At 46.7% G+C, this 22,359-nt stretch overlaps 1 protein-coding gene across 6 annotated transcripts in view; it reads right to left on the bottom strand.

Moving 5' to 3' along the window:
• The window catches only part of LOC109894597 (connector enhancer of kinase suppressor of ras 3), a 90,378-nt gene that overhangs the window by 21,876 nt on the left and 46,143 nt on the right, over window positions 1-22,359 (bottom strand). For 5 of the 6 annotated variants that reach the window (XM_031829062.1, XM_020488199.2, XM_031829061.1 and 2 more), the window contains 3 exons: window positions 8,867-9,129; window positions 5,864-5,901; window positions 4,307-4,349 (listed from right to left, as the gene is read on the bottom strand). In XM_031829062.1, the coding sequence (XP_031684922.1) occupies window positions 4,307-4,349; window positions 5,864-5,901; window positions 8,867-9,129 (344 nt within the window). The remainder of the gene's footprint in view (window positions 1-4,306; window positions 4,350-5,863; window positions 5,902-8,866; window positions 9,130-22,359) is intronic. The other variant, XM_031829063.1, reaches the window with a different exon arrangement.

Below are 22,359 nucleotides of genomic sequence, written 5' to 3'. Positions count from 1 at the left end.
CCCTCGCTCCGTCCGTCTCTCCCTCCCTCCCTCGCTCCGTCCGTCTCTCCCTCCCTCCCTCCCTCCCTCCGTCCGTCTCTCCCTCCTCCGTCCGTCTCTCCCTCCCTCCGTCCGTCTCTCCCTCCCTCCGTCGTCTCTCCTCCCTCCCCTCCCTCGGTCCGTCCGTCCGTCCCTCCCTCCCTCGCTCCGTCCGTCCCTCCCTCCCTCGCTCCGTCCGTCCCTCCCTCCCTCCCTCCCTCGGTCCGTCCCGTCCCTCCCTCCCTCCCTCGGTCCGTCCGTCCGTCCGTCCCTCCTCCCTCGTCCTCCCTCCCTCCCTCCTCCCTCCCTCCCTCGCTCGTCCCTCCCTCCCCTCCCCCTCGCTCCCGCGTCCCTCCCTCGGTCCCTACCTCCCTCCCTCCCTCGCGGTCCCTCCCTCCCTCCCTCCCTCGCTCCGTCCCTCCCTCCCTCCCCTCGCTCGCTCCGTCGCTCCCTCGCTCACGTCCCTCCCTCGCTCGCTCCCTCCCTCGCTCCGTCCGCTCCCTCCCTCGCTCCGTCCCTCCCTCCCTCCATCGCTCCCTCCCTCCCTCGCTCCCTCCCTCCCTCCCGTCGCTCCGTCCCTCCCTCCCTCGCTCGTCCCTCGCTCCCTCCTCCCTCGCTCGTCCCTCCACTCCCTCGCTCGTCACTTCCCTCCCTCGCTCCGTCCCTCGCTCCCTCCCTCCCTCCTCGCTCCGTCCCCCTCCCCTCCCTCGCCTCCGTCCCTCCCTCCCTCGCTCCGTCCCTCCCTCCCTCGGCTCCGTCCCCCTCCCTCGCTCCGTCCCCCCTCCGTCCTCCCTCCCTCGCTCGCTCCGTCGTCCCTCCCTCCCTCGCTCCGTCCCTCCCTCCCTCGCTCCCTCCCTCCCTCCCTCGCTCCCTCCCTCCCTCCCTCCCTCCCTCCCTCGCTCCGTCCCTCCCTCCCTCGCTCCGTCCCCCCCCCTCCCTCGCTCCGTCCCTCCCTCCGTCCCCTCCCTCCCTCCCTCCGTCCCTCCCTCGCTCCGTCCCTCCCTCGCTCCGTCCCTCCTCGCTCCGTCCCTCCCTCCGTCCCTCCCTCCCTCGCTCCGTCCCTCGCTCCGTCCCTCCCTCGCTCGCTCCCTCCCTCGCTCCGTCCCTCCCTCGCTCCCTCCCTCCCCTCCCTCGCTCGCTCCCTCCCTCCCTCGCTCGCTCCCTCCCTCCCTCGCTCCGTCCCTCCCTCCCTCCCTCCCTCGCTCGCTCCCTCCCTCCCTCGCTCCGTCCCCTCCCTCCCTCGCTCCGTCCCTCCCTCCCTCGCTCCGTCCCTCCCTCCCTCGCTCCGTCCCCCCCTCCCTCGCTCCGTCCCTCCCTCCGTCCCTCCCTCCCTCGCTCGCTCCGTCCGTCCCTCCCTCCCTCGCTCCGTCCCTCCCTCCCTCGCTCCCTCCCTCCCTCCCTCGCTCCCTCCCTCCCTCCCTCCCTCCCTCCCTCGCTCCGTCCCTCCCTCCCTCGCTCCGTCCCCCCCTCCCTCGCTCCGTCCTCCCTCCGTCCCTCCCTCCCTCGCTCCGTCCCTCCCTCGCTCCGTCCCTCCCTCGCTCCGTCCCTCCCTCGCTCCGTCCCTCCCTCGCTCCGTCCCTCCCTCCGTCCCTCCCTCCCTCGCTCCGTCCCTCGCTCCGTCCCTCCCTCGCTCGCTCCCTCCCTCGCTCCGTCCCTCCCTCGCTCCCTCCCTCCCTCCCTCGCTCGCTCCCTCCCTCCCTCGCTCGCTCCCTCCCTCCCTCGCTCCCTCCCTCCCTCCCTCGCTCCGTCCCTCCCTCGCTCGCTCCCTCCCTCCCTCGCTCCGTCCCTCCCTCCCTCCCTCGCTCCGTCCCTCCCTCCCTCCCTCGCTCCGTCCCTCGCTCCGTCCCCCCCTCCCTCGCTCCGTCCCTCCCTCCCTCGCTCCCTCCCTCCCTCGCTCCCTCCCTCCCTCGCTCGGTCCCTCCCTCCCTCCCTCCGTCCCTCCCTCGCTCCCTCCGTCCCTCCCTCGCTCCCTCCCTCCCTCCCTCCGTCCCTCCCTCGCTCCCTCGCTCCCTCGCTCCCTCCCTCCCTCCTCCCTCCGTCCCTCCCTCCGTCCCTCCCTCCGTCCCTCCCTCCGTCTCCCTCCCTCCGTCCGTCTCTCCCTCCCTCCGTCCGTCTCTCCCTCCCTCCGTCCGTCTCTCCCTCGCTCCGTCCGTCTCTCCCTCGCTCCGTCCGTCTCTCCCTCGCTCCGTCCGTCTCTCCCTCGCTCCGTCCGTCTCTCCCTCGCTCCGTCCGTCTCTCCCTCGCTCCGTCCGTCTCTCCCTCGCTCCGTCCGTCTCTCCCTCGCTCCGTCCGTCTCTCCTCCCTCGCTCCGTCCGTCTCTCCCTCGCTCCGTCCGTCTCTCCCTCGCTCCGTCCGTCTCTCCCTCGCTCCGTCCGTCTCTCCCTCGCTCCGTCCGTCTCTCCCTCGCTCCGTCCGTCTCTCCCTCGCTCCGTCCGTCTCTCCCTCGCTCCGTCCGTCTCTCCCTCGCTCCGTCCGTCTCTCCCTCGCTCCGTCCGTCTCTCCCTCGCTCCGTCCGTCTCTCCCTCGCTCCGTCCGTCTCTCCCTCGCTCCGTCCGTCTCTCCCTCGCTCCGTCCGTCTCTCCCTCGCTCCGTCCGTCTCTCCCTCGCTCCGTCCGTCTCTCCCTCGCTCCGTCCGTCTCTCCCTCGCTCCGTCCGTCCCATATCAAGTAACACCATTGTCATTAAGTTAAAATGTTTTCAAATGGAAAAGATTGCTGCTACTGTTCTCATTCCTTCTAGAACAAAAGTCTTAGCATGTCACATTAGAATGATTTAGCACTGAACATGTTTTGTAACAAAAAAGCACAGTGGGGGAAATTAAGTAAGCCCTCCGCCACTCATGTCAGAGTCCAATAGCCTTCCTGGGAATGTAGATTTGTCACAGCATTCTGGGCTAAATCTCCCGTCATGTTCCATTCTGATAATTGTCACGGCACTTATCTAATATTCCCGAGCCCTGCTCCGGAGCAAGGGGCTTTCACTGGCAGACAGTGTCTCTTCTTTACCTGGGGTCTCTCATGCTGGGCTTGGGCCCCGGGCTGCAGATGGTATCAGGTTCTTTACACTGCTCAATGTGCTGTGACTACAGGAGGTTGGCAAAGGCCCCACTGCACTGTAAGACCCTGTTATAGGTATTGCCCAGTTGCCTGGCATTGTGGCACTATTTCCACAGGGAACACAGAGTGCTGCAGTGGTCCATAATTTGATGAGCAATGATGATCCCCCCCCACCTACATACATGATCCCCTGCTCCTTCTGAAAATATTCAGAGGGAAAAAATTAAAATGTATGACTTACACAGCACCCCCCCGGCCTTGACATTTAGGTCTTCTTGTGTTAAATAAGTCCTGGACAGCATGCACCTGCAGTGCACTAGTGATACATTCCCTTGTCACTAGGCCCCTTGGTCATTCATCAGACCCCACTGGATGTGTATGTCTGTTATGTGTAATTTATGGATTGATATGAACTCATGGCTCTCTTGGATATGACAGGAGGGGAGGAGGCAGGAAAGTGATGGCCAGTGCCCAATATTTAAAAAGTTATCCATCTGGATTTCACCTATCAGATAGGATTAAATGCATAGAAATAGAATGACTAGAACGAGTCCCCAATCAAGTCAATGATTGGTAAATTATATTTCTATACATTTAATCCGATCAGATAGGCGAAATCCAGATGGATAACTTGAAATACTGGGCCCATGCAGAGGCTTGGCCGCTGAATATTACGATACCCCCCCCAGCCAGGTAATCCAATATTTAGATCTGTCATAACCAATCAGTAGCAGGTCAATTTCAACAACGGCTCATTTTGAGACATAACAGTTGGTTATGTCCCGCTGCTGATAAGAGCCTCCAGAATGGCCACTTTCATGGTTAGCTATTAACTGATATTATTAAACTGGCAATGAAATGGCCACCATTATGAAGACCATGAAGGATATGGATAATGGTTTAGTGTTTATACCAGGTCGCTTGTTAATCTGTGGTTGATTCTCTCTCACACTCGCTCTCACTCTTCTCCTCCAAAAACAACCCTTTAATTGATAGAGTATGGCAGAGTTATAAATCTATCACTGTTCATTGAATTGTGAAATCAATGCTAAGTATGTGTGCTTCATTCATCACATGAGTACTCCAGGGCTTCTCATCACCATTAACAGGATCATGGGGGATTGGGATGTGGGGATGGAGACCAGGAGCCACTCTGAACCAGTGGGGTAGAGATAGAGTTCATGGACACAAACCAGATTATTTTAAGGCTCAGGGGTCAGACATGTCCTTACCGCTTGGGAGAAGGACCAGGATCGAATATGAGGTTGGCTGTTTCTGGTGAGAAGAGAGGAGGTGGCAAGATTAGAAACAAAGCATCTAGCATAGAATCTAGATTAATGGCAATTAGTCAGTGGGCACATGGGTAATATTCACTTGTCCAAACCACTCATTCTTCCCCCTGCATCAACCTCAACATACCACATACACTTACTATACCATTTTGGTTTTGGATGACACATACAGGAAGTTGAAAATCACCAACACATACTTAGTGCATCCTTGGCTCATACATGGGCACTTACTGTCTTTATCTAGCCTCCATTTCAGTTAACTTTCATATACAATTTGCGCTGACAAAATGGGTATTGTGGCCAGATTTTTTTCTCTCTGTGTCGGGAGGACACAGACAGGAACAGAGCCACGTGTTTTTCCCTGTCTGATGATTCTTTCCCCCCAGTGTCAGTAAATTCAAAACTTGTTCGATGGTCTCAGAAGGTTGGTTTAAGATGGCTGAGACATGGTGAGATTTATGATCAGTCCTTCAGCTAATACGTCTGTGGATGTGCCCGCCTCTGATTTTTTAGAAAGGGCTACTGATAATAATTAACTTGTTGTCTGTAAGTGGATTAGCTAGATACTTGAGTGTCCTAAACTTATTGAATATTCATAATCAAGTGTTTCTGCTGTTACATGTAAATAATCACTCAATTGTCTACTATATCGTGTAACAGTGTGATCTGAAATCTGTGCAATTAGGACAGATAAGGGTCTTAATATGTGGGCACTCATCGTGTGACAAACAAGCAGAGAATGAGGGGGTCTTAAAATAGCAGTTTGTGGTGTGCGAGTGTGTTGGGATTAGTCATCAATCCCAGTGTTAATGAGTGCAGTCACACCTCCTCAGGCCCAATGAGAGGCTCTACCAAACAGACAGGGTGATCCTTCCACCATCGTCAGTCAGTAGGTTGGAGCAGCTACAGTATTTATAGTTTGTTTGGAAAATCATGTTTTGTTATAACACGGTCATCATTTATGATTCCTCTTGTAGGTCGTCACCGAAGTGAGGTTAATTTCATTTCAATAAGGGGAATAAAATATGATTGGTGATGTCTTCAGAGATTAAACCCAAATCCCTAAAATAAGAACTATCCTCATTCAGAGCCCTCTATTTCCACACAGAAGGATCTGCCCTATTCCTTCTGGGTCTTAATCATTCAAAGAAAGTCATGCCTTGCGGTTGTAACACTACCTGTCTGATCTAACATGTGGTATCCCAGTAGTCTGTTGGTCTTCTTGTCTGGTCATCTGACACCATGAGGCTGAGGTTAGTTTTCTACCACACTTTTTTTTTCATTTGTCATTAAAATCCAGTTCAGAGCACCCACCCCTGGCTTGGTTAAAAACATGCCACTACTCCCTGACTGACTGGGGGCTCCAGTCAGATGTCACCAAATATCAGGGGTATTTGTCCTATCTGACCTCATACTTCACATGCTTACAGTACAACACACAAGCACTTGAGAATGGGTTGTTATGAGTGTTATGGTTGACGTAATATGACCACCCACCTGTTGGGGAAGCCACTGCTGGAGCGCCTGTCAGACACCTGTGAGTGACGGACACAAAGAACGAAGTTAACTCATTCACTACCCAGACAGCACTGGCACTTTGATTTACTAATGTGTTAAGTTGGACAAATCGCTGATTCGCCTCCAAAGCTTAACATGTAAAAAAGAAAAATAGAGAGCATGTCATTCAACACACACCAACATTATTTCCTTCAAAGAAATATATACAAATCTGTCAACATGCATAACATCTTTCCCTTTTCACATGAACATAATGCATGGCTGTGGCTTGTGTTAGAAGTGAGCAAACAGTGCAGGGAGAAGCAAAGAGCAGGCTGTATTTTCCCCCACCACAAACATGCAGATTAGTTAAGGACCGCAGGTTGCCATAGCTAGGCAGGCTAGGGCAGGGCACTGAAGGTTAGAAGGAAGAGAGACTAAAACAAACAGACAGGGGGCACCCAGACAACCGGTATAATCATGCAGGGAAAAGGTTAGAGGGGGAGAAAGTAGTGAGATTAATGTAGAAATATGACAAAGTCAATGTTGTTCTTCTTGTCTACTATCATGATTTTCAAAAGCCAAATTGGTCTGCCAGCTTTTTTGATCAAATGTAACAAATAAAATAAAGTGAGTCCCGAGTGCAATTCAGATGTAGGTGAAAAGGTATAGAGGTTAAGAGTATATTTGAAGCAAGATATCTTCACAGTACAATAAGACATATGCTTCACTCTCCTTAATTAGAACTTAGGGTCCATTTAAGTTTGAAATAAGGCAGTTGCAGAAGCATGGCCAGCAGAGAGAGCGAGACAAGGTAACTTTAGCTTGACTATCCAGTTTCCCCACATGCTTTAAAAAAAAACAGAAGTAGAGTTCATTCTCAAAAGGTCAAAGCAAATTAGGCCAGATCATAACAGCTTTAAGCCCCTGAAGGTCCCCTTCCAAGGTGAATAGCCACTGAAAGTAACAATGTTAACACCTTTCATGCAAATGGTTGGTGTGGAGATTTGACAGATCACCAACCTATAACAATATGTTTAATCTAGTTCTTCAGTAAAAAAAAAAAATTAAATAAAGACAAAACAAATGAGAAATGGAATCAACTGGCCCTTTAATAATATACTATCAAAATGTTACAAAAAAGGTACAATTGTGTTTGTTACATTTCTTGACATGTCGTGGTATTGAATAATACTGTCCGTATTATTCAATAGTCTATTCCATAGTCTTACTAAGCTATCTGTGCGGATTACAGAAGACTGCCTGGCCAGTGAATCCAGAGGCCTAACCTACCATCTTTGTTCCCAAGGCTGATTGTAGACAAGCAGCTGTTCGCATCCTTTGAGCAGGATGATCACAGAGCAGTGTGTCTACAGAACAAGGCAGGACATGGGACTGTACAGGGGAGTGCATAGCCTTGAACCCAGAGATAATAATTGCTGGTGATGTTGAAACAGTATTTTGTCACCCGCCATGCAGCATCAATCTGTGACATAGAGTTCCGATATGCATAGCTTTTAAAAAGGCCACCATTGGCAGTGTAGTTTAACTGAATGGTAACAAGGGCCTGACATGTAAAGACAAACAGTAGAAATACAATTACAATAGAAACCTGGAAACTCTTTTTTCTTTGTATCTCAAATAAAAAAACACAGTTGGAATTCAAATCTAAAACTCCTTGCTTGATTGTGTTTGATTGTTTCTCAAAAATAGTGCTATACAGTGCATTCGGAAGGTATACAGACCCCTTGATAAGATTCTCTGTTCTGATGAAACCATGATTGAACTATTTTCCCTGAATGGCAAGCGTCACATCTGAAGGAATCCTGTCACCATCCCTACGGTGAAGCACGGTGGTGGCAGCATCATGCTGTGGGGATTTCTTTCAGCGTCGGGGACTGGGAGACTAGTCAGGATCGAGGGAAAGCTGAACGGAGCAAAGTACAGAGAGGTCCTTAACAAAAACCTGCTCTAGAGCGCGCAGGACCTCAGACTGGGATGAAGGTTCACCTAACAGGAAAACGACCCTAAGCATACAACCAAGACAACGCAGGAGTGGCTTCTGGACAAGTCTCTGAATGTTCTTGAGTAGCCCAGCCAGAGCCCGGACTTGAACCCGATCTAACATCTCTGGAGATACCTGAAAATAGCTGTCCAGCAACTCTCTCCAGCCAACCTGACAGCGCTTGAGAGGATCTGCAGAGAAGAATGGGAGAAAATCCCCAAATACAGGTGTGCCAAGCTTGTAGCGTCATACCCAAGAAGACTCGAGGCTGTAATCGCTGTTAAAGGTGCTTCAACAAAGTACTGAGAAAGGGTCTGAATACTTAAGTTATTTTAGTGTTGTTTTTGTTGCAACAATGTCAACACCTTTTTCTGCTTGGTCATTACGGGGTATTATGTGTAGATTGAGGAAAAAATGAATCAATTTTAGAATAAGGTTGTAACGTAACAAAATGTGGAAAAAGGGAAGGGGTCTGAATACTTTCCGAATGCACCAAGTAAAAACAAATCTATTTTAAAAAGTTCCCATTAAGATACAAGGCTGATTTGTCCCAAAACATTCCTCTTGTCCATTTGTAGACAGATCGACAGACATTTCCTTTTGGTAAAACATCTAGCTCCAAATATTATTGTTCTCATGCATGTGCTGGGTGTGGCAGCCAGCGCACTAAATATTCCTATATTTATCTGATTGTGTGGCTGAGATGGGATTGGTTGGTAGTCGGTGGAGGACTGGGATTGGTTGGTAGTCAGTAGGGGACTGGGATTGGTTAGGAGATGATGTATCAGAATGCAGTGAGTTAACTACTAAAGCAGTTTGGTTGTGGAGCAGTACAGTAACAGTACAGTAGTAGTAACACCGGGAAGGCAGGGAGAAAGTGAGAGAGAAGGAGAGCCCACTGCAAACAGTCAGAGGACAAAAAGGCACTGAGGAGGACAAAGATAGGAACAGGAAGCCCATCAGTGAGTCAATAGCTTAAGCCGTGTGATCCAACTGACCAGAAGCGAGGGCTCTGCCGGGGGGCGTTTGGAGGCGGGGGCTATGGGTGTCTTTTTGCTGTCCAGGTCATGGTCCTGGTAGGGGATGGTGGCGCTGTGGTGGAGGTCCTGGTTGGCAAAGTAGCGGCTGCCCCGGATGTGGTCCACCCCTCGGACCAGCTGCCGTTCCCCCACTGGCCTGTAGGGCGGCGCCACTGATGAGACCTCCTCAGCGATGGTGGGGATCCTCTCATTACTCAGGTATCTGTACAGTAGATCCTCGCCTGGAGGGGAGCGTGGAGGGAAACACACATCTTTAGTACAATTGATTAGAATGTAATGTACAAACACACATTACTGAGAATAGGTTGTTGATTTTAAGGCGTTTAAGGTGTAACTCTTTGTTGTCTGCTCACACTGCTATGCTTTATCTTGGCCTGGTCGCAGTTGCAAATGAGAACTTGTTCTCAACTAGCCTACCTGGTTAAATAAAGGTGAAATAAATCAAATAAAAAAGGCATATCTTCAGTAGGCCTAAACTACATTAAGAGAAGCACTATTAAATAAAATGAGTACAATTGATCTCTACAGCATGTGTTAGCCATGCAATGACAGAGCACTGCACAGGCATCTAGGCCAATTAAATCATTCTCCCTCTCCTCTACCATTGCAGTGTAATTGGGTTTCCAGCAGTGAGAGACTGTTTGATCTCTCTGTCTGCATTCACAACTGTCTGTCCTCTCCAGGGGATGAAGAACTGATCTTCTCGGTGTAAACCAGGGGTTTAAAAAAACAGAAAAGAACGAAGATCAGAAGCGGGAACAAAAGTGATCTATACCGGAACAGAACTGTTATTTTAAAATGGGAACTGCGTAACAATGTTATTTTACCTTCTATACCAGGATATATGGAAACAGCCACAGGATGGTTTTTCAATAACCTTCTAAACTTCTATAAATTGTCATATTCGTAGCTACTTTAAATAAATACCTGCAGTCAACTTGTGCAATACGTCAGGAGATAGATTGCCTTCTTCATTTCACCGGTCACATTCTTATACATAATGAAGCGTACCGAAGCTCCCCAGAACACGTGTTTTTGTAAATCGCACAATGGGAGAAAGTGGGTAGCAGGTGAGTCCAGCTGTGTATTGACAGGGGTCGTGTTTTATATTGAAAGTATGCCTTTTTGCTTCAATAGAGTGATCAGGGACGTGTAACTAAAGTCTTCCTTCACAGAAAATACATAAGCGCAACACATTCGGCAGAAAATAGCTTAATTGTCATCAGATGACAACAGAAGTGCAACACTATTTGACTGGCAGCCACACAAGTAAATGAGCTTACAATGAAGAAAAAAAATAACTATGCATGGCCATCATATGTCCTAATGTTTTGCTTAAATTTAATCTTGCATTTTACAGGAGAAAAGTAGGCTGGCTACACCGAGAAAAGTACCGGAGAAAAGTAGGCTGGCTACACCGAGAAAAGTACCGGAGAAAAGTAGGCTGGCTACACCGAGAAAAGTACCGGAGAAAAGTAGGCTGGCTACACCGAGAAAAGTACCGGAGAAAAGTAGGCTGGCTACACCGAGAAAAGTACCGGAGAAAAGTAGGCTGGCTACACCGAGAAAAGTACCGGAGAAAAGTAGGCTGGCTACACCGAGAAAAGTACCGGAGAAAAGTAGGCTGGCTACACCGAGAAAAGTAGGCTGGCTACACCGAGAAAAGTAGGCTGGCTACACCGAGAAAAGTAGGCTGGCTACACCGAGAAAAGTACCGGAGAAAAGTAGGCTGGCTACACCGAGAAAAGTACCAGAGAAAAGTAGGCTGGCTACACCGAGAAAAGTACCAGAGAAAAGTAGGATGGCTACACCGAGAAAAGTACCAGAGAAAAGTAGGCTGGCTACACCGAGAAAAGTAGGCTGGCTACACCGAGAAAAGTACCAGAGAAAAGTAGGATGGCTACACCGAGAAAAGTACAGGAGAAAAGTAGCTACACATCAGTCAGTGGGCTGTCTTTTGATAGAATGCCCATTCGTGAATTAACATCCGAGTGCAGAAGTGCAACTTAAGCACAAAATGTATTTGATGCTGAGCAAAAATTACAATAACACGAATTTTAGATCTGCATATACAAAACGCAGCAAGATATTTCTTAGGCGTTTAAATCTTTTTTTTCCTGCGTGATAAACAAAAGTACTATGAGTTAGGGAAAACCTTAAGTTTAACTTGCTGGTTATCTATACTGAACAAAAATATAAATGCAACATGTTAAGTAAGTGTTGGTCCCATGTTTCATGAGTTGAAATAAATTATCCTAGAAATATTCCATATGCACAAAAAGCATATTTCTCTCAAATGTTGAGCACAAATTTGTTTACATGCCTGTTGGTGAGCATTTCAAGAAGCTGATTAAAATGCATGATCATTACACAGGTGAACCTTGTGCTGGGACAATAAAAGGCCACTAAATCTGCAGTTGGGCCTTGCTCCCAAGTGGGTGGGCCTATGCCCACCCATGGCTGCACCCCTGCCCTGTCATATGAAATCCATAGATTAGTCTAATTTATTTAAACTAACTGATTTCCTATATGAACTGTAACTCAGTAAAAGTTTAAATTGTTGCTTGTTGCATGTATAGTTTTGTTCAGTATAAGTGGCTGAAATAATGTCACAGGCAATGTTCCCTCTAAGCACGCAGCTCCTCCAGGACTGCAGCGCAAAATAAAATATCAGAAGCACAAGAGATTGAACTTCACTCAACTTTCTAGAGTTTTTCCCTTTAGTTAAAAGGAACGGTTCACCCATTTTGAATGTTTATATTGTTTTTGTGCATCTCTGAGCGATTCCCTGGGTCAATTCATGTTTTCATGCATATTATTATTATTATTATTATTATTTACCTTTATTTAACCAGGTAGGCAAGTTGAGAACAAGTTCTCATTTACAATTGCGACCTGGCCAAGATAAAGCAAAGCAGTTCGACAGATAAAACGACACAGAGTTACACATGGAGTAAAAACAAACATACAGTCAATAATGCAGTATAAACAAGTCTATATACAATGTGAGCAAATGAGGTGAGAAGGGAGGTAAAGGCAAAAAAGGCCATGATGGCAAAGTAAATACAATATAGCAAGTAAAATACTGGAATGGTAGTTTTGCAATGGAAGAATGTGCAAAGTAGAAATAAAAAATAATGGGGTGCAAAGGAGCAAAATAAATAAATAAATTAAAATTAAATACAGTTGGGAAAGAGGTAGTTGTTTGGGCTAAATTATAGGTGGGCTATGTACAGGTGCAGTAATCTGTGAGCTGCTCTGACAGTTGGTGCTTAAAGCTAGTGAGGGAGATAAGTGTTTCCAGTTTCAGAGATTTTTGTAGTTCGTTCCAGTCATTGGCAGCAGAGAACTGGAAGGAGAGGCGGCCAAAGAAAGAATTGGTTTTGGGGGTGACTAGAGAGATATACCTGCTGGAGCGTGTGCTACAGGTGGGAGATGCTATGGTGACTAGCGAGCTGAGATAAGGGGGGACTTTACCTAGCAGGGTCTTGTAGATGACATGGAGCCAGTGGGTTTGGCGACGAGTATGAAGCGAGGGCCAGCCAACGAGAGCGTACAGGTCGCAATGGTGGGTAGTATATGGGGCTTTGGTGATAAAACGGATTGCACTGTGATAGACTGCATCCAATTTGTTGAGTAGGGTATTGGAGGCTATTTTGTAAATGACATCGCCAAAGTCGAGGATTGGTAGGATGGTCAGTTTTACAAGGGTATGTTTGGCAGCATGAGTGAAGGATGCTTTGTTGCGAAATAGGAAGCCAATTCTAGATTTAACTTTGGATTGGAGATGTTTGATATGGGTCTGGAAGGAGAGTTTACAGTCTAACTAGACACCTAAGTATTTGTAGTTGTCCACGTATTCTAAGTCAGAGCCGTCCAGAGTAGTGATGTTGGACAGGCGGGTAGGTGCAGGTAGCGATCGGTTGAAGAGCATGCATTTAGTTTTACTTGTATTTAAGAGCAATTGGAGGCCACGGAAGGAGAGTTGTATGGCATTGAAGCTTGCCTGGAGGGTTGTTAACACAGTGTCCAAAGAAGGGCCGGAAGTATACAGAATGGTGTCATCTGCGTAGAGGTGGATCAGGGACTCACCAGCAGCAAGAGCGACCTCATTGATGTATACAGAGAAGAGAGTCGGTCCAAGAATTGAACCCTGTGGCACCCCCATAGAGACTGCCAGAGGTCAAGACAGCAGACCCTCCGATTTGACACACTGAACTCTATCAGAGAAGTAGTTGGTGAACCAGGCGAGGCAATCATTTGAGAAACCAAGGCTGTCGAGTCTGCCGATGAGGATATGGTGATTGACAGAGTCGAAAGCCTTGGCCAGATCAATGAATACGGCTGCACAGTAATGTTTCTTATCGATGGCGGTTAAGATATCGTTTAGGACCTTGAGCGTGGCTGAGGTGCACCCATGACCAGCTCTGAAACCGGATTGCATAGCAGAGAAGGTATGGTGAGATTCGAAATGGTCGGTAATCTGTTTGTTGACTTGGCTTTCGAAGACCTTAGAAAGGCACGGTAGGATAGATATAGGTCTGTAGCAGTTTGGGTCAAGAGTGTCCCCCCCTTTGAAGAGGGGGATGACCGCAGCTGCTTTCCAATCTTTGGGAATCTCAGACGACACGAAAGAGAGGTTGAACAGGCTAGTAATAGGGGTGGCAACAATTTCGGCAGATAATTTTAGAAAGAAAGGGTCCAGATTGTCTAGCCCGGCTGATTTGTAGGGGTCCAGATTTTGCAGCTCTTTCAGAACATCAGCTGAATGGATTTGGGAGAAGGAGAAATGGGGAAGGCTTGGGCGAGTTGCTGTTGGGGGTGCAGTGCTGTTGTCCGGGGTAGGAGTAGCCAGGTGGAAAGCATGGCCAGCCGTAGAAAAATGCTTATTGAAATTCTCAATTATGGTGGATTTATCAGTGGTGACAGTGTTTCCTATCTTCAGTGCAGTGGGCAGCTGGGAGGAGGTGTTCTTATTCTCCATGGACTTTACAGTGTCCCAGAACCTTTTTGAGTTAGTGTTGCAGGAAGCAAATTTCTGCTTGAAAAAGCTAGCCTTGGCTTTTCTAACTGCCTGTGTATAATGATTTCTAGCTTCCCTGAACAGCTGCATATCACGGGGGCTGTTCGATGCTAATGCAGAACGCCATAGGATGTTTTTGTGTTGGTTAAGGGCAGTCAGGTCTGGGGAGAACCAAGGGCTATATCTGTTCCTGGTTCTAAATTTCTTAAATGGGGCATGTTTATTTAAGATGGTTAGGAAGGCATTTAAAAAAAATATCCAGGCATCCTCTACTGACGGGATGAGATCAATATCCTTCCAGGATACCCCGGCCAGGTCGATTAGAAAGGCCTGCTCGCAGAAGTGTTTCAGGGAGCGTTTTACAGTGATGAGTGGAGGTCGTTTGACCGCTGACCCATTACGGATGCAGGCAATGAGGCAGTGATCGCTGAGATCTTGGTTGAAGACAGCAGAGGTGTATTTAGAGGGGAAGTTGGTTAGGATGATATCTATGAGGGTGCCCGTGTTTAAGGTTTTGGGGAGGTACCTGGTAGGTTCATTGATTATTTGTGTGAGATTGAGGGCATCAAGTTTAGATTGTAGGATGGCTGGGGTGTTAAGCATGTTCCAGTTTAGGTCGCCTAGCAGCACGAACTCTGAAGATAGATGGGGGGCAATCAGTTCACATATGGTGTCCAGAGCACAGCTGGGGGCAGAGGGTGGTCTATAGCAGGCGGCAACGGTGAGAGACTTGTTTTTAGAGAGGTGGATTTTTAAAAGTAGAAGTTCAAATTGTTTGGGTACAGACCTGGATAGTAGGACAGAACTCTGCAGGCTATCTTTGCAGTAGATTGCAACACCGCCCCCTTTGGCAGTTCTATCTTGTCTGAAAATGTTGTAGTTTGGAATTAAAATGTCTGTTTGGTGGTCTTCCTAAGCCAGGATTCAGACACAGCTAGAACATCCGGATTGGCAGAGTGTGCTAAAGCAGTGAATAGAACAAACTTAGGGAGGAGGCTTCTAATGTTAACATTCATGAAACCAAGGCTATTACGGTTACAGAAGTCGTCAAAAGAGAGCGCCTGGGGAATAGGAGTGGAGCTAGGCACTGCAGGGCCTGGATTCACCTCTACATCGCCAGAGGAACATAGGAGGAGTAGAATAAGGGTACGGCTAAAAGCTATGAGAATTGGTCGTCTAGAACGTCTGGAACATAGAGTAAAAGGAGGTTTCTGGGGGCGATAAAATAGCATCAAGGTATAATGTACAGACAAATGTATGGTAGGATGTGAATACAGTGGAGGTAAACCTAGGTATTGAGTGATGAAGAGAGAGATATTGTCTCTAGAAACATCGTTGAACCCAGGAGATGTCATTGCATGTGTGGGTGGTGGAACTAATAGGTTGGATAAGGTATAGTGAGCAGGACTAGAGGCTCTACAGTGAAATAAGCCAATAAACACTAACCAGAACAGAAATGGACAAGACATATTGACATTAAGGAGAGGCATGCTTAGTCGAGTGATCAAAAGGGTCCGGTGAGTGGAGAGGTTGGTTGGTGATTTAGACAGCTAGCCAGGGCATCGGTAGCAAGCTAGCATAGGATGGAGGTCTGTTGTTAGCCACCACCTGCGCTCCGTCAGTAGATTAGTGGGGTTCCGTGTGGTAGAGGGGATCAATCCAAATCACACAACAACAACAAAAATAAAAACAATAGATATAGTTATAGAGGCCCAAGAAGAAAACATAATAATAATAATCAAAAAATTTAAAAAAATGTCCGATTGTCTATTCAGATAGCAGCCGTTAAGACAGCTAACGGTTAGCAGGCCGCAGATGGGCGTTCAGGTAACGTCGCGACGGAGGAGCCAGCCGAATAACTCCTTCGGGTAGATAACGTCGGCAGTCCAGTTGTGAAGGCCCGGTGGGGCTCCGCGAAGGCAACAAAACGGGTCCGGATAGGCGACTGCAGCCCAGGTGCGATTGATGGAACTCAGGAGTGATTGACGGAGCTTGCTAGCTCCGGAACAATTGATGTTTGCTCCGGAATCGACGAAGGCCGATAGTCACATGGATAGCAGCTAGCTAGCTGTGAGATCCGGGCATGAATGTCCAGAGAGCAGTCGAAATCCAGGGACATGGAGAGAAAAAAATTGGTCCGGTATGCTCCGCTCCGAGCCGCGCTGCGCCGTACAGAACTGGCGATAGACTTTCGAGCCAAAGGATAGCCGATGACCACAAACCGTGGTTAGCTGAACACCAACGACTTGCCAGTAAAGGAGCCAACTAGCTTCTGAACTAGCTTCTGGATTAGCTACTGGCTAGTTTCAGGCCAGCCTCCTGGAGTTTCTGGCTAGCTTCTTGGAGGTAAATAATACTTTTTTATAAATATACATTGGTGAGGCGGGTTGCAGGAGAGTGTTTTGAAGATGAGTTGATGGAAAATAAAAATAAAATGTATGTGAAAAAGTTGTAAATATATATATATACAGGACACGACAAGACGAGGACAAAAGACGTCTGAACTGCTATGCCACCTTGGAGAAATATCTGAGATCAACAAGGCAGAGTTCAACAAGGCAGAAATCTGTCCGGTTTGACGTAGCACCGTGATAAAGTCGCTCTCACTACACTGGAAGTTAATAGGAATACAACTTTTAGATTACGAAAACTTATCATACATGTCAGATTTCAATACTGGCCGGTGTCATAACGCAGTAGGTTGTCTTCTCGCGAATGAGCCATTGATCCTACTTTTGCGATATTCCTACCTCGAGAAATTTAAAAGCTATACAATACTACAGATAGAAAGATAATTCTCACAATTTGGAGAAGATTTGTAGTGCTGTAATTCGTGCTAATGTTGGGTTTGAGCTAGCGCACAATAGACTGAAAGGTAGCAAGACCAACTTTTGCCAGGACTTTGAAGGAACACTAGGAGGAACACTCAACCACAGGAGCAAGAGCAACGGACACCCCGCCCAGACCAGCAAGACACTATTCAATTAGTCAAAACAGGAAAATGTGGCTAGAAATAAATAAAGAAATTCTCAAAAGAGAAATGTCCTCATACGTGCTACCTACAACGCAATAGGACAGCCTGGGATCGAACCCGGGTCTGTAGTCACACCTCAAGCACTGCAGTGCCTTAGACCGCTGTGCCACTGGGGAGGCCCTCAGTGGCACAAAAAACAACCAACCAACAAAAATGGGTCACAACTCATGCAGCTCTGTCGCACGCTGGGTCTGTACATAGTCAATGGTAGGCTTTAAGAAGACTCCTATGGTAGGTACACGTACAGCTCATCCCTTGGCAGGAGTACTGTAGATCACTGACCTCAACCCAGAGTCTGAGCGTTGTCAGCCCACTGATGCTCCTATCAGACTACAGCAAAATCACAGTCTACTTGAACAGAGCAATACTCAATAAAAGCCAAAATCTCCACAGTATTAAGAAATACTATAGATGAAAGGAAAGTAGTGTAGAAACCTACCAAAAACAATTAGGCAAAAACAAATTCAATGTCATTTACATAACTTCCTGGACAAAACATTTCACTGTCATAGAGAAGGTATAAACTTCACAGTATAAAGCCTAAACAGTATATTTTACCTTTAGCTTCCCTATCAATTCTAAAAATGTCAAGTAGACAGCCTAAGAAAATGAAAAACAATGACAAATGGTTTGATAAAGAAAGTAAGAAATTGAGGAAACTATCCAACCAAAAACAGAGACCAAGAAAACCTGAGTCTACACCTCCACTATGGTGAATTACTAAAACAATACAGAAACACACTATGGAAAAAGGAACAGCTCAATATAATTGAAGAACCCATAGACTAATCACTTCTTAGGAAATTGGAAAACACTAAACAAACATGAAGAGTTAACTATCCAAAACAGAGATGTATGGGTAAACCACTTCTCCAATATTTTTGGCCCTATAACAAAGAACAGCAAAAAGATATACATGATAAATTTAAAATCTTATAATCAACTATCACATGCTACCAGAATCCACTGGATTCTCAAATTACATTGAATGAAATACAGGAGAAAATGCAAACCCTCCAACCCAAAAAGGCCTGTGTTATCATTTCTTTTAGGATACCATCAACACCAAACAGACCACAAATTCCAATTGGCTACAATTAAACGAACAACATCCTCAGCTCTGGCATTTCCCCCAATATTTGGAACCATGGACTGATCACCCCAATCCACAAAAGTGGAGACAAATGTGACCCCAATAACTACCATGGGATTTGCGTCAACAGCCACCTTAATGATAATGCCAAGAATTTTCCGACCAGCAGACACGTACATTTCCTCAGTGAAAAGAATGTACTGTGCAATTGTCAAATTGGCATTTTACCCAATTACTTTGACAGACCACGTATTCAATCTGCACATCCTAATTGACAAACGAACCAAAACAATAGCAAAGTGCAAAGTCTTCTCATGCTTTATTGATTTCAAAAAAGCTTGACTAAATTTTGCATGAGGGTCTGCTACACAAATTGATGGTAAGCAGTGTTAGGGGAAAACATTTTTTGTGCAGTTAAAATTATCGGGAAAAAAAAATTCCAGAGAAATGTGGGGTGAGACAGGGATGCAGCTTGACATATAGTCGTGGCCAAAAGTTTTGAGAATGACACACATTTTCAAACTCTGCTGCCTCAGTTTGTATGATGGCAATTTGCATATACTCCAGAATGTTATAAAGAGTGATCAGATGAATTGCAATTAATTGCAAAGTCCCTCTTTGCCATGCAAATGAACTGAATCCCCAAACAACATTTCCACTGCATTTCAGCTCTGCCACAAAAAGGACCAGCTGACATGTCAGTGATTCTCTCACTAACACAGGTGTGAGGGTTGACGAGGACAAGGCTGGAGATCACTCTGTCATGCTGATTGAGTTCAAATAACAGACTGGAAGCTTCAAAAGGAGGGTGGTGCTTGGAATCATTGTTCTTCCTCTGTCAACCATGGTTACCTGCAAGGAAACACGTGCCATCACCATTGCTTTGCACAAAAAGGGCTTCACAGGCAAGGATATTGCTGTCAGTAAGATTGCACCCAAATCAACCATTTATTGGATCATGAAGAACTTCATAGAGAGTGGTTCAAAATGTTGTGAAGGCGGCTTCAGGGCGCCCAAGAAAGTCCAGCAAGCACCAGGACCATCTCCTAAAGTTGATTCAGCTGCGGGATCGGGACACCACCAGTACAGAGCTTGCTCAGGAATGGCAGCAGGCAGGTGTAGTGCATCTGCACGCACAGTGAGGCGAAGACTTTTGGAGGATGGCCTAGTGTCAAGAAGGGCAGCAAAGAAGCCACTTCTCTCCAAGAAAAACATCAGGGACAGACTGATATTCTGCAAAAGGTACAGGGATTGGACTGCTGAGGACTGGGGTAAAGTCATTTTCTCTGATGAATCCCCTTTCTGATTGTTTGGGGCATCCGGAGAAGACAAGGTGAGCGCTACCATCAGTCCTGTATCATGCCAACAGTAAAGCATCCTGAGACCATTCATGTGTGGGGTTGCTTCTCAGCCAAGGGAGTGGGCTCACTCACAATTTTGCCTAAGAACACAGCCATGAATAAAGAATGGTACCAACACATCCCCCGAGAGCAACTTCTCCCAACCATCCAGGAACAGTTTGGTGACCCACAATGCATTTTCCAGCATGATGGAGCACCTTGACATAAGACAAAGTGATAACTAAGTGGCTTGGGGTACAACATATCGATATTTTGGGTCCATGGCCAGGAAACTCCCCAGACCTTAATCCCATTGAGAACTTGTGGTCAATCCTCAAGAGGCGGATGGACACAAACAAAAAACAAATTCTGACAAACTCCCAAGCATTGATTATGCAATAATGGGCTGCCATCAGGATGTGGCCCAGAAGTTAATTGACAGCATGCCAGGGTATTTGCAGAAGTCTTGAAAAAGAAGGGTCAACACTGCAAATATTGACTCCTTGCATCAACTTCATGTATTTGTCAATAAAAGCCTTTTACACTTATGAAATGCTTGTAATTATACTTTAGTATTCCATAGTAACATCTGACAAAAATATCGAAAGACACTGAGGCAGCAAACTGTGTAAATTAATATTTGTCATTCTCTCAACTTTTGGCCACGACTGTACAGTGAATTTGGAAAGTACTCAGACCCCTTGACTTTCCACATTTTGTTACGTTACAGCTTTAATCTAGAATGTATTAAATTGTTTTTTCCCCCCTCTCATCAAATCTACACATAATGACAATTTTTTTTTTTTAAAGTAGAGTATTCAGACTGTTTACTTAGTACTTTGTTGAAGCACCTTTGACAGCGATTACAGCCTCAAGTCTTCTTGAGTATGACGCTACAAGCTTGGCACACCTGTATTTGGGGAGTTTCTCCCCAGATCCTCTCAAGCTCTGTCAGGTTGGATGGGGAGTGTTGCTGCACAGCTATTTTCAGGTCTCTCCAGAGATGTTAGATCAAGTTCAAGTCTGGGCTCCTCAAGGACAATGACTTGCCCTGAAGCCACTGCTCCGTTGTCTTGGCTGAGTGCTCAGGGTCATTGTCCTGTTGGATTTTTTTTTATTTAAAAAAAAATGTAACCTATATTTAACTAGGCAAGTCAGAAGCACAAATTCTTATTTACAACGACGGTCTACTGGGGAACAGCCTTGTTCAGGGGCAGAACGACAGATTTCTACCTTGTCAGCTTTGGGATTCGATCCAGCAACCTTTTGGTTATTGCCCAACACTAACCACTAGGCTACTAACCTGCTTGAACCTTCACCCCAGTCTGAGGTCCTGAGCGCTCTGTAGCAGGTCTTCATCCAGGATCTCTGTACTTTGCTCCCTTCATCTTTCCCTCAATCCCGACTAGTCTCCCAGTCCCTAAAATACATCCCCACAGCATGATGTTGCAAACACCATGCTTCACCGTAGGGATGGTGCCAGGTTTCCTCCAGATGTGATGCTTGGCATTCAGGCCAACGAGTTCAATCTCAGTTTCATCCGATCAGAGAATCTTGTTTCTCATGGTCGGAGTCCTTTAGGTGCCTTTTGGCAAACTCCAATCGGGTTGTCATGTGCCTTTTACTGAGGAGTGGCTTCCACCTGACCACCTTACCATAAAGGCCTCATTGGTGGAGGGAGTGCTGCAGAGATGGTTGTCCTTCTAGAAGGTTCTCCCATTTCCACAGAGGTACTCTGGAGCTCTGTCAAGAGTGACCATCAGGTTCTTGGTCACCTCCCTGACCACCTCCCTGACCTCCCTGACCAATTCCTGGAAGAGACCATCTCCTCATGGCCAAAGTAGAGAGCGAGAGAGTGAGTTTTCATAGAGAGAACAAAGGAATTACTTCCACCTCACAGAACTGGAGGTCCAAACAATATTTATGTTCTGGAGAATGTATAAAAGATCGGTGAAGAATCCAGCTACGAACTGGTCCGTTTGGTACAATTTTGTGAAACTCACGAGAGACAATAAGGCCACATTACAATAACACTGTTTATACAATAGCCTCAGTTATTAGGCTTACATCTAATTGTTGTACAAAATGAATGAGTAAAGATGATACTATTTGTGAAATGACGGATGCTATGTAATGATGTTAATGTGAGAGAATTGTATTTCTGTTGAAAGTTTCACTAAGTCATTGGCACGCCCCCAGGGGCAGACAGGACCTGGCATCATGAGAACACCCCCAGGGGCAGACAGGACCTGGCGTCATGACAGACCTTTTCGATGTTCTGAATAAAAAACCCACTTGGGTCTTCTATCACCAGACCAGTACCTCTATCATAGAGGGAAATAAGGTTTAAATAGATTAAGCAATCTTTTAACCATCCCACGTGGTTAAACTCTTAGACTATCGATACCGACAGAATAAGAACAAGTCTTTGATATTAATTACTAGTCTGCAGCTAGGAATTCGGTATCATTGAACACGAAGACCGACAACTGCCGAAACGTCTATTCTATAACGACATAAATGAATGTCACTCTGAACTATCCATTCTAACCACGACAGAGAGAGAGGGAGGAAAAACTTGCCAACAGAAAAACTTTTCAACTGAGATCCCGACGACACACTGAGCGTAAATATATTGCAATTATTCCCAAATGCGTGAGCGTTCATGTGCAAAGGATTAGCATTTCAATTGTTATAATTATCAACTCTGTAGTGTCTTCTCAGCTGACCCCCACTCCTTTTGTCTAACAAGCCACCATGCCGGTTTAGCCCACTAGGGCACATTTCCCCTAGCATTTCTTTGTAACCATATCTACTTTGTTTGTGTTATGCATTTCTGTGAGTACTTAGTAAATACATGATTTTAAGACAATTGATGTATGGATGACTCAGTGAGGGCTGGGTTCGTGCAGATATCCAACAATTTATGACATTTGGAATGAGACTAACGTGAGGTAAAGA

The sequence above is a fragment of the Oncorhynchus kisutch genome, linkage group LG7 (genome assembly GCF_002021735.2).
Source record: "Oncorhynchus kisutch isolate 150728-3 linkage group LG7, Okis_V2, whole genome shotgun sequence".
NCBI classification, from domain to species: Eukaryota; Metazoa; Chordata; class Actinopteri; order Salmoniformes; family Salmonidae; genus Oncorhynchus; species Oncorhynchus kisutch.
The sequence above is the reverse complement of the archived record's forward strand: the minus strand, read 5'-3'. Positions and strand labels throughout refer to the sequence as shown.